Source organism: Centruroides sculpturatus, unplaced genomic scaffold (genome assembly GCF_000671375.1).
Source record: "Centruroides sculpturatus isolate CEXI.00-Female unplaced genomic scaffold, Cexi_2.0 scaffold587, whole genome shotgun sequence".
Taxonomy (NCBI): domain Eukaryota; kingdom Metazoa; phylum Arthropoda; class Arachnida; order Scorpiones; family Buthidae; genus Centruroides; species Centruroides sculpturatus.
The window spans coordinates 115,975-127,386 of record NW_019384854.1 but is presented as its reverse complement, the minus strand read 5'-3'; the positions used below and the strand labels follow the sequence as shown (position 1 = coordinate 127,386).

General features: G+C 35.2%; 1 protein-coding gene and 1 pseudogene across 1 annotated transcript; one reads left to right on the top strand and one right to left on the bottom strand.

Moving 5' to 3' along the window:
• Positions 1–1,097: 1,097 nt before the first annotated feature.
• Positions 1,098–2,949, bottom strand: LOC111630542 (annotated as a pseudogene).
• Positions 2,950–4,466: 1,517 nt separating this feature from the next.
• Positions 4,467–10,731, top strand: LOC111630543. Its single transcript, XM_023374654.1, has one exon. It carries the CDS (start codon positions 6,457–6,459, stop codon positions 7,984–7,986), a length of 1,530 nt encoding a protein of 509 aa, XP_023230422.1. The 5' UTR covers positions 4,467–6,456; the 3' UTR covers positions 7,987–10,731.
• The last annotated feature ends 681 nt before the right edge of the window (positions 10,732–11,412 follow it).

Sequence of the window (11,412 nt, the reverse complement as noted above, 5' to 3'; positions counted from 1 at the left end):
TGTCAATTCGCTTTCAAGTTCTTATTTGTACGCCTTTTACGCTCTAATTGGTCATTTTTATTATGACTGAACGGATATCAACCAATGTGTGTTTTTGTAGAACTGTTCGTTCAGGATTTTCCCGCGAAGAACCAATGGCTTTCAAAGTCACATGATAAAAGTAAGAATGTAAATAAACGTTGAAAAAAGTTATTTTCATCACTTCTACCTGTAATTTCGCTAGGTTTCATGTTATTTGAATGTACTTAAAGTAGAAGATGTCTAATCAGAAGCTTCTAGTCAAAGAATGTATCCAGAAACTTATTATTTCCGGTTTTTGCAGTACTTTCGTAAATACGTAAAAAATAGGTATATAATCGTTCATATAATAAGGTAATAATCGATTATTATAGTCTACTCTTATGATAATGGTGTAAATAACATATACATAGGATTAAATATGCGGTATCGATACTACAAAGTGTATTGACCTAGATTTACAAAACCCACCACCCCCTTCACGCCGATCGGCGTTATAAACTATACGTCGTATTATCTTCCTACATTGGATTAGAAAGCTGCAATTTTTTTTATTTCTGAGAATATAGAGCTATCTGTATAACATATATAACAGAATAATCGGATATTTATAAAAAAAAATTTCTTTTGATTACTTTAAAATCTTCAATTGTATAAATTTTTGTAAATATATAATATTTTAGTCAACAACCATAAATGCTGGTATGTTATTCATAATTTTATAATATTATCATACATATAAATTTATTTCTATAGAACTTATGAACATCTGATTTGCAAGTATCCAGCAGGCTTAGACGGCTGAACTGTAATAAAGTCTAATGACTTTATTACAGTCTAGAGTAATGTAAAATGTTTAGTGTACTGTAAATTGAAAGGTTACAAACTATTGAAAGAAATTTTATTACGTAGAAAATATCAAATATTTATATAAAAAGTATGATGCATATACAAGTAGATATAAAAAAGTTATAAACATCAGTGGCAAATATACAGCATTACACAAAAGTCTTGTAATAAAATTATTATACAAATATACGAGTATATATCTCTATATGCACATGAAAGTATTACAAATTATCGATTTGAATTTTACCTCAGACATTTTCCGATGTGTGATATATTTCAAAACATGGTGCAGGGCATAGTGCAACCTCGCACTGTTTACACCAATATCGCGTTTCTTTTCGAATTTTTTTCATTTTTGCATCATGCTTGCTACAACAGATCGTACAACATCTTGTAGGAGCTGCTTTTTTTTCTGTTGGAGGAATGAAGGCTGGAAAATGCCTTTCTATGAGTCTCAGTGGACCTGGATCTGGTGTTCTCGGTCGACCTCTATATGACGTAGCTTCGGTGTGAAATTCTTTGATGAGCTGTTCAATAAGTTGTACTCTGAATGCTAAATGCTTTTTGTTCCTGCCATTTTTTTTTATAAAGGACAAAAGAATTATAAATGCAAATATCAAATAAATGAAAAAATATTTTCTTATAATATTTTTTCCCTCTTTTCCTTGCCACCGGGTAATCATGAAGCTGTTGATCTAAACGATCAACTCCTCCCATTGTATCGTTGTAATCAAGGACAAACATGTGGCTTTCTTTGAACGGTACCAACACGCGTTGGTTTACTGATAAGTTTGGCATTGTGCACTGTAGATAATAATGTGACGGTTTTCTTGTCTTCCCATTTTAAAATCATAACCTTTCCCCTCTGTTGTGCCAATATTTCTCCTTTTTTTAATTTTTTTCTTTTTATCATATCTGGAATCTCTCTTCTGTTCAGATGGAGTGTTCCATATATATCTGTTTGATGGGATATCAAATAATCGGCTAACTGAGGAGAGGTATAATAATTATCAGTTGTGAGGCAGTGACCCTTGTTCAACAATGGGTCCACTAACGATAATACTATTTGGGAAGTTATTTGCATTTGATCGTATTTAGGATCTAGTAGAGTATCTTTTCCAGTGTAAACTATAAATTTGTGTAAATAGCCTGATGAAGATTCACACAACATAAAAAATTTCACACCGTAGCGTGACCGTTTGAGAGGTATGTATTGTCTCCAGGAGATACGACCTTTGAATAGTAAGAGAGACTCGTCCACCGTTATGTCTCTCTCTGGTTCGTATAAATGCGAAAATTTAGAATTTAGGTCATTTACTATGGGCAAAATTTTGTTCAATTTAGGAGATGGATGGGTGGACGGATCAAATAATGCATTATCCGCGAAGTGCAAATTTTGCTTTATCTCTTCAAATCTATTTTTAGGCATAAGTTTACGAAAAATTGGTGTGTTAAATAAATCTTTGGTGGACCAATACATCCTCTCATTCGGTTTTTTTATAATTCCCTGCAAGATACAGATAGCCAGAAACGTATACATGTCAGCCACTGTAACAGGCTCCCACTGATGCCTGGATGATTGCGGCTGTTGCAGTGCGTAACGATTCGTCTCACTAACAATTACATTCATCAAATTTAAATCAAAAAATAATTTAAAAAAAGCGAGTGGATCGACATTATTGACAGAGAAGCGACAACCCGGATTTCCTGTGAAAGGAAATCGTGGAGGAGGCGGAGGAGGATTGTCTATATCCACTTCGACCCAATTTCTGGCAGTAGCGATGCTTTGGTCCAAATCTGAGCTCGATTCCGAGTCGCTGACGTCGGTCAAATTATATTCCGATCCACTTTCGGAAAAACTATCATCTTCGTATTCAGAACTAGACATTCTGTCAATAAAAGATTGAATCTAAAATCATTCTTTTCTATATTATGTGCGAGAATATTGTCCAGATAAAATATGCTTATAAACTTACTTGGAAAAGAGTAGAAAACACTTTTCACAATGCACAAAGGCAGATATATTGTACTATATCTAAAGGAAGAAAATTTTATCTAATATCAGTTTTTTATTATTATGCGCGAGAAGAATATTCTCCAAATGAAATATGCTTATAAACTTACTTGGAAAAGAGTAGAAAACACTTTTCACGACGCACAAATGTAGAGATATTTTAGTAATGCAAAACCTAAGAAGCTGTAGTGATATCTGACCTTTTGGTCTTCCTCAGTTGCAGTTTTGTCGGTCCGGGTGCAATTCGGCAATAAAGGGTTATAAAAACGTAGACAAAGAATCATAACACCGAGGGAGAAAACGGCGGGGAAAAGGAACGGGGAGAGTGGTTAGGGACACAATAGAGAGAGGAAGACTAAAGTGGAGGTCCCAATAGTAGAATAATAGTTTATTGTTCTTTGTGTAGAAATATTTGACATTTTTTACGTTATAAAATTCATATCAATACTTTGTAATGCTTTTATATATATATTTGTGTAATAATTTTATTACACGACTTCTGTGTATTGCTTGATATTTGAAACTGATGGTCACAACTTCTGTGCACGTATTTTTTATATAAATGTAAATAAAATATCTTATATCGCTGTTTTCTTTTATTATATATTAGTTAGATACATTTGATTATTCATATAACACAAACTTGCAACCAGATATCACACACTGCAGTACACTATAAATAGTTACTTGATCTTGTAAACAGCTGATGGTGGATGTTTGCGGGATGTTTTCCTAACAATAACTGAGGAAAGTTGGTTTCTAGACATGTATATTAGTCATCCACTAAATACTAAAATATATCACGTTATTTTGTAATCATGTTTATATTCGCTTGTACTTTTTGTCTGTTTATATTAGATCTACGAATCAGCCCCCTGTGTAAACAGTGGAGCTCAAATTTCTGCTAAGTGCCATCCTTCTCAGGCTACAATCTTTGAAATATGTAAACAATCGCTATAAAATCGCTTGTTTCTATCATTTTTTAGCTCTAATTAGCTAATTTATTATTCTTAGACAGTATTTAGGTGAGTAAACATTATTTTAGAACTGTGAAGTTATAAATTATTTGGGAAAGTAAACTTTTCCCTTCGCTGTTACATAATCTGAGAAAATATGTAAAGAATCGAATGCGAAGTTATGTAGTATAGTCGATTATTGTAACAATTGTCGAAATAATATAAAAATAATGTTTTTTATACATTATCGCTAAGAAAACTTGTGTTGACTTCGACCCTCACATGACCCCTCCTAGGAGAGTAATTAGAGAAGTAGTGAGAATAATGGCAATAACTTCTCACTCGCTGTAGCTAGAAGGCTGTGGTTTGTTTTGTCTTCAAATAAATGGTGTGTGTGATTAATAAATTTAGCGAAATCTTATAAATAAATAAATTATTTTCTGTTTTGTTCAGAGATTTAAAATTTTATTATAAATTCGTGATAAACAAAATACAAAAGTACGGTAAACTGTAATATGACTTTGCTAGAAAACAAAAAACAGAGTGAATGTAGCGCGAATTTGAAAGGAGATACCACATTTGAAAAAATACTTGCATCTGTAAANAATATTATTAAAATTTTATAAACTTTAATATAGTATTTAATAAAATTTTTTATATTTTAATTATCTAATAGTATTTCCTACCAATTCTAGCGGATGCTTATCTTTTATATGCTTTTTTAATGAATTTAGATGTCTATATGCACATGGGCACAATTTGCATTTGAATGTGTTTACTTCTGAATGGCAATACATGTGAACATCAAATTTTGATTTGTATTGAAATTTTTTTCCACAAACTTCGCACGTAAATTTATATAAGTTATTTGATTCCTATTAAATAAGTAAGAATATAATACAGTAAAAGTCAATTAATCCACCACTTGATAATCCCGAATGCTGGATAATCAAGTGCTGGATGCCTGTGACTGTACCGATATTTGTGTGTTGTTCTGAATTTTGAATATAAAATTATTCTGAATAGAAAATTAATAATTAATAAGTATGCAACGTTCACCAATAAAACGTGGTAGACCGCCAACTAATAGAAGCAAACCGGAAAGCAAAAAGACGCAACCAGTTTGGCCTAATGATCTGTTCACCTTAATATAATCGATAAGTGCCGCCGTAACTTATCAATTGCAATTTCAGGACACGCTTCCTGTTACATAAGAGTTGACCGTTACGATTTGAAATGGACCGTTCCCATTCGTAACGAAATCGGGACGAGGAAGTTGGTCATGAGGGCATTAAAGCGGCGTGATGTAACGGTTTTAGTCGATAAAACTAATCGAGGATCACTTATTTATCCTTGCTTATATAGCATTTTATTTTAAAGTTATAAAACTTTATTTTAAAGTTACGGTAATAATTTAGGAAAAATTACAATTATATCTTTTATTTCAATCAGTTTTCTTTCTTTCAATGCCTGTTTATATTTATTTTATTGTAATTTTATTCAAAAAACAAAGAAATAAACATATCAATGTGCTAACCGAGGGGGCTGAAGTGGAGAGCTTCTCCCCACTTATCGGCTTGGCTGTCAGGAAATGGCTATAGGAGGGCTAAAAATATGAATGGGGAGGAGTCGGAAATCGTGAGCAGGTGTCCAATTGATTACACAGGTTTAAAATAGACAACACATTTAATAAACAGATCAGAAATTATACATAAAGATAATAAATATAACACTCGCGTATCAAGATATAAATAGGTATTCTAAAATCAACCTAACGCTAAAATTCGAAAGAGAGCTCACATTAGAGAGAGATAAATAATAATGGCAAGGGTTTACCTCATAGGAAACATTCTCATATTATAGGGCGTTGATAAAACACTCTGTGATCATCGTCTTCTACTCCGAGGTGTCCCTTGAAGGCTATGTGGAGCGATGTCTTCTCAGGTCGTGCGGCTATGTCCGGTTACAGTGTATGCTCCGTCGCTCCCAATCTGTAGAGTTCTTCCTTGGGCGAAGTTCTTCGGAGGTTTTTTTGGATAACCTCTCCGAGGAGTAATTCCGTCGTATATGGAGAGAATAGAAAATATTCAGTTTTTTTCCTTTTCATGGAGCGGGGATTATGAGCTTCTTAGATCCTGAGAAAGCTGGAAGATCCTGCGTCGATGTTTCTTCCCCAACGATCGCTCTTGAGGTGTCAGATCGTTCCCCTTATATACCCTTTAGCGTGGGAAAAACCTGGGAATTTGTTGACGTCTTTTGACAACTCTCCCTGATTTATTATCGTTTCCCGCAACTTATCTCCTTATATAGTCATTCTTTTTGTCCGGTCGCTCGGACATACGTATGGGGGTCACGTGACATCGTGAATGGTTTTAGTTTCAATGTAGAGAAGACCTCATGCATTCACTTTTGTCGAAGGCGTGGTTTCCATCTGGATCCCGAAATTTATTTAAATGGGGTTAAAATCCCAATTGTGAATGAGGCTAAATTTTTGGGCATTTTGTTTGACCATAAACTGACATTTTCGCCACATTTGTGCAATTTGAAGAGTAGATGTTTAAAAGCGCTAAACCTTTTAAAGGTCCTATGTGCTCATCCTGAGGAGCAGACAAATGTTCTATGCTCAGGATTTATAGGGCCCTTGTCTGCTCCAAGCTGGATTACGGGTGCATTGTTTATGGCTCTGCGCGAAAATCTACTCTTCGAATGCTGGATCCAATCCATCATCAAGCTCTGCGTTTGTGCACTGGTGCCTTTCGCACCTCTCCTGTACAAAGTCTGTACGTGGATGCTTATGAGCCTCCACTATCACTCAGGAGAGAACAGTTGTCTCTCTTTTATTATATTAAGCAGAAATCCCAAACTAAACCTTTAGTTGTTTGTACTGTATCAGATACCCAACTGACAACATTATTTGTAGCTCGCCCAAGCTGTGTCCCTACATACAACATAAGAATGGAGAATGTAAGCAGCACGATCGACCTGAAAATGGGCAATATTTCACAGCTCGAGGTTGCTAGTATACCACCCTGGTCAATTCCTTTAATAAATATTGACTTTAGCTTAAAGCAGTTTCCTAAGGAATCCACTCCAGACTATATCTGCATACAGCACTTTGCAGAAGTTCAACACGAAAACAATAATTTAATTCCTATTTATACTGACGGTTCTAAATCGGATGATTATGTTGGCTCAGCCTTTGTTTGCCAGGATGAAATAGTGGCAGAACAAATTGAATCAAATTCTTCCATATTTACTGCAGAGCTGCAGGCTATTCATTTAGCCTTAAAGTTTGTAATCAGAAAAGGTCATCGTCACTGCGTGATTTACACTGACTCAGTTAGTGCACTTCAGGCTTTGATCTCATATGAACGTAGTTCTCACTCCATAGTGATTAAAATCCATAAACTTTTTTGCCATCTATGTGCGAGTAATATTTTTGTAAAATTTTGTTGGGTCCCAGGTCATGTAGGTATAAGAGGAAATGAAGAAGCTGATGCAGCTGCAAAGTCAGCAAGCCTTCCTCAGCATACAATGTTTATCGAAGGAGGTGATTTGAAGCTAGTTGTTAAAAAGCGACTAGTGGAGAGATGGCAAAATATGTGGAATGCACAAATCCACAATAAACTGCATGAGATCAAACCTACGATAGAAAATTGGACACACAAGAAATTCTATGACAGGAGATCTGAGGTTGTTTTTAGTTGTCTGAGGATTGGACATACTCGGTTGACTCATCAATACCTTTTGAAGGGTGAGGAGCAGCCAGTATGCCAGTATTGCAACTGTCCTCTTACTATAAAATACATACTGCTCGACTGCTCTGCCTTTGAGATCAGGCGTAGAGAGCATTTTGGAAATGCAAGTTTCAAAGAGATTCTGGACCAGAGATCAAATTGTTATAATGTATTGGATTTTTTCCCCTCGATGTGGGTTCCTGTCCGTGGCGAGGGGACCTCCCAGAGATGGTTTAGTAACTTTTTTTTACCATTCCTGGGATCTGAACACACACCCACATGTTTGCCGTGCGTGGTGTCCCGTATGCCGGAAAGGGGGATCCTGGTAGTTGAGGGGCAACATAACGTCCCCAACACACTGCTTTGGCCCCTGCTTCGGATAAACGGGAGGCTCAAATCAGGCTTAGTTTGAGTGAATTGGCTGGTCGTTGAGTCATCGGCTTGACCTCGGCTTGGAGTCAACCGATCGATGCAGGCCGGGCAGACATGTCAGACAAGATGTGCTCTTCTTGACTGCATTGTGAGGGTATAGTTCCTGGGAAACCCTGGTGTGATGGTCTACGGGACTCTCCCATGTGACGGCATCCCCTTGTTGGGCCCCACGGTGGGTGGGGTCACTAGGAGCTGAAATATTATTATTTAATCATGGATCATAAATCTTCAAAAAATACAGACAAACCAGAAAACATGAATGAAAACACTGCCAGTCAACCATCCTACTTAATAGTGCATGCTACTGGGGAAAAATCTTTGTCAAAATGTTCTACTTTTTTGATTCAGAAGTTATTCGAATCAACGATTGAGCACCTGAAAAAAACACAAAAATTGAGGTCAGGAGACCTACTTGTAGAAACTGCCTCATTTCAACAGTCGGCAAAACTTTTAGCTGCAAAGAAATTGGGAGACATTGAAGTCACCACATGGAAGTTTGAACTCATCACGTGGTGTGATATCTGAGTTTGATCTGATGTTTGAAGATGAATCAGATATTCAGATGAACCTTTCAGACCAGGGTATCACTGCTGTTCGACGTATTTCCATTCGTCGGGATGGCAAATTAATATCAACCAAACATTTAACCTCTTGACGTACGAGTCATTAAAAAGAATGGCTTCAAATGAAAAAATTGTTTATTATTATTTAAAAGGAAACATCTATTTTATCTGGAAAAAAGTTTCATTCGAATTTTTTCAATTTGTTAAAATTGGTTCCTGAATGGCATCTTTTCCTTTGGATAGCCAACTTTACAGGGGCCCCCTGCGATTCGGCTTCTCTGTACTATTATTAGTTTTGCCGAGAAGCTGCCATTCGTCGGTTAGCGATAAAAGAATTAAAAAAGTTAATTACAAAATATGTAACGAAGGTAATGTAAAAAATGAAATAAAGTTCGTAGCTATCTAAGCTTTGATTTGCTTTCTTGTATTTGTTTAAACCAATAAATGTTTTTTCACCACCCCAGGCCATAAATATTTCGGGAAAGTCCGTCCCTTATTATTGTAAAGTAATTAGCGGCAAGAAGACAGATTATTGGCTGATAAAATCAATGGTAATCTTTTTAGAACTGTAATTGGTTTATTTCTATATTTGTTGAGATATTATTTCGGTGAATCACCAACCTTTGTAAACACAAACTAAAATTGCGGCTAAATGCCATGCTTATGGAGCTACGATTGTGTAAATATGTAAACAGTCGCTATAAAATGGTTAGTTTTGTTTGATTTTTATGTACAATTTGCTAAAAAAAAAGATTTGACAGTATTTAGACGAGTAAAAGTGTTTTCAAAACCGTTTAGCAATAAATATTCCCGGAAAACTCCACCTTACTATAGTATTTGTAAGGAAACTTTTCTTGATGTCAATTCGCTTTCAAGTTCTTATTTGTACGCCTTTTACGCTCTAATTGGTCATTTTTATTATGACTGAACGGATATCAACCAATGTGTGTTTTTGTAGAACTGTTCGTTCAGGATTTTCCCGCGAAGAACCAATGGCTTTCAAAGTCACATGATAAAAGTAAGAATGTAAATAAACGTTGAAAAAAGTTATTTTCATCACTTCTACCTGTAATTTCGCTAGGTTTCATGTTATTTGAATGTACTTAAAGTAGAAGATGTCTAATCAGAAGCTTCTAGTCAAAGAATGTATCCAGAAACTTATTATTTCCGGTTTTTGCAGTACTTTCGTAAATACGTAAAAAATAGGTATATAATCGTTCATATAATAAGGTAATAATCGATTATTATAGTCTACTCTTATGATAATGGTGTAAATAACATATACATAGGATTAAATATGCGGTATCGATACTACAAAGTGTATTGACCTAGATTTACAAAACCCACCACCCCCTTCACGCCGATCGGCGTTATAAACTATACGTCGTATTATCTTCCTACATTGGATTAGAAAGCTGCAATTTTTTTTATTTCTGAGAATATAGAGCTATCTGTATAACATATATAACAGAATAATCGGATATTTATAAAAAAAAATTTCTTTTGATTACTTTAAAATCTTCAATTGTATAAATTTTTGTAAATATATAATATTTTAGTCAACAACCATAAATGCTGGTATGTTATTCATAATTTTATATTATCATACATATAAATTCATTTCTATAGAACTTATGAACATCTGGTTTGCAAGTATCCAGCAGGCTTAGACGGCTGAACTATAATAAAGTCTGACGACTTTATTACAGTCTAGAGCAACGGTTCCCAACCTTTTTCGGGTGGCGACCCCTTTTTATAAAAGCCAAGTGACCCGCGACCCCGATACTATTGAAAAAGACATTTTTAATTAGGTAATTAAAAAAACAACGAAATTAGTTTTTAGTATAATTTTATTTTAAATTATGTCTAATAATTTAATGCGATTGTTGAAATTGTATGTTATTAACCAGCCTTAAAATTCGCGGGTGAGTTTTTGTTAAAGCCAACCTCATGTCATTCTCAACATTTAATTTATTCCTCTCAAACTCTCAACACATGATTCAACCAACTGTGACGGAATAGCGTACCTAGATTACACTCATTTTAATTTTTAAAAAATACAGTCGACCCCCATAACACGGTAGATACGTTCCGTTTTTTATGAAATTGATGTTTTAGGAGACCTTGCCAATCACAGCCCGACACGTGTGAAGTTTACTGACTACGGGTGTTTGAAAGGTTTTCTTCCATAAAATTAGTCGATTCCTAGACTAAGCCGACTCAACATTTTCAAAATACGTATATTTTTTGGGAATAATCCGTATAAACTATGCTATAAACAAAAAAATGTAGAATTACTTACCGAGTGTGCACCGTTCGACGTCGCCATTGCTTAAGCTTGTTTTCGTCGCGGAGCAGCGCACCAAATGGCGGCCGCGTTTTCTGATAAATTATTTTTCTGCGAAAACTTCGTTGAACTTTGGAGACATCATTAATATAAATAATTTTAATCGCCGTTGAATAAGAAATGTTTCTTTCACAAGAAATGTATAAAATTACAGTACTGTATTAGACTTACAGTACCTAATTTACATACGGGACATTCCAATTTTCAACGCTGACTCAGCGCTGATCTCAACATTCGTTAAAATTCGTTCCTTTTTTCAACGTTGAGGTAGCGCTGTTGTCAGCGCTGACTCAACACACTCAGCACTCAACAGATATGTTGACTGCTACTTTCCAATGAATTGTGGGTAATTGGTAAGACATTTGAATGGAATCCATCTTGCTGAGAATGGAATTATGGGAACTAAGCACTTCGTACTCGAGTTGGAACGTCGTTGATGACGTCAAATTGTTGACTTCAACACTCAACACTCGCGTTGAAAATTGGAATGTCCCGA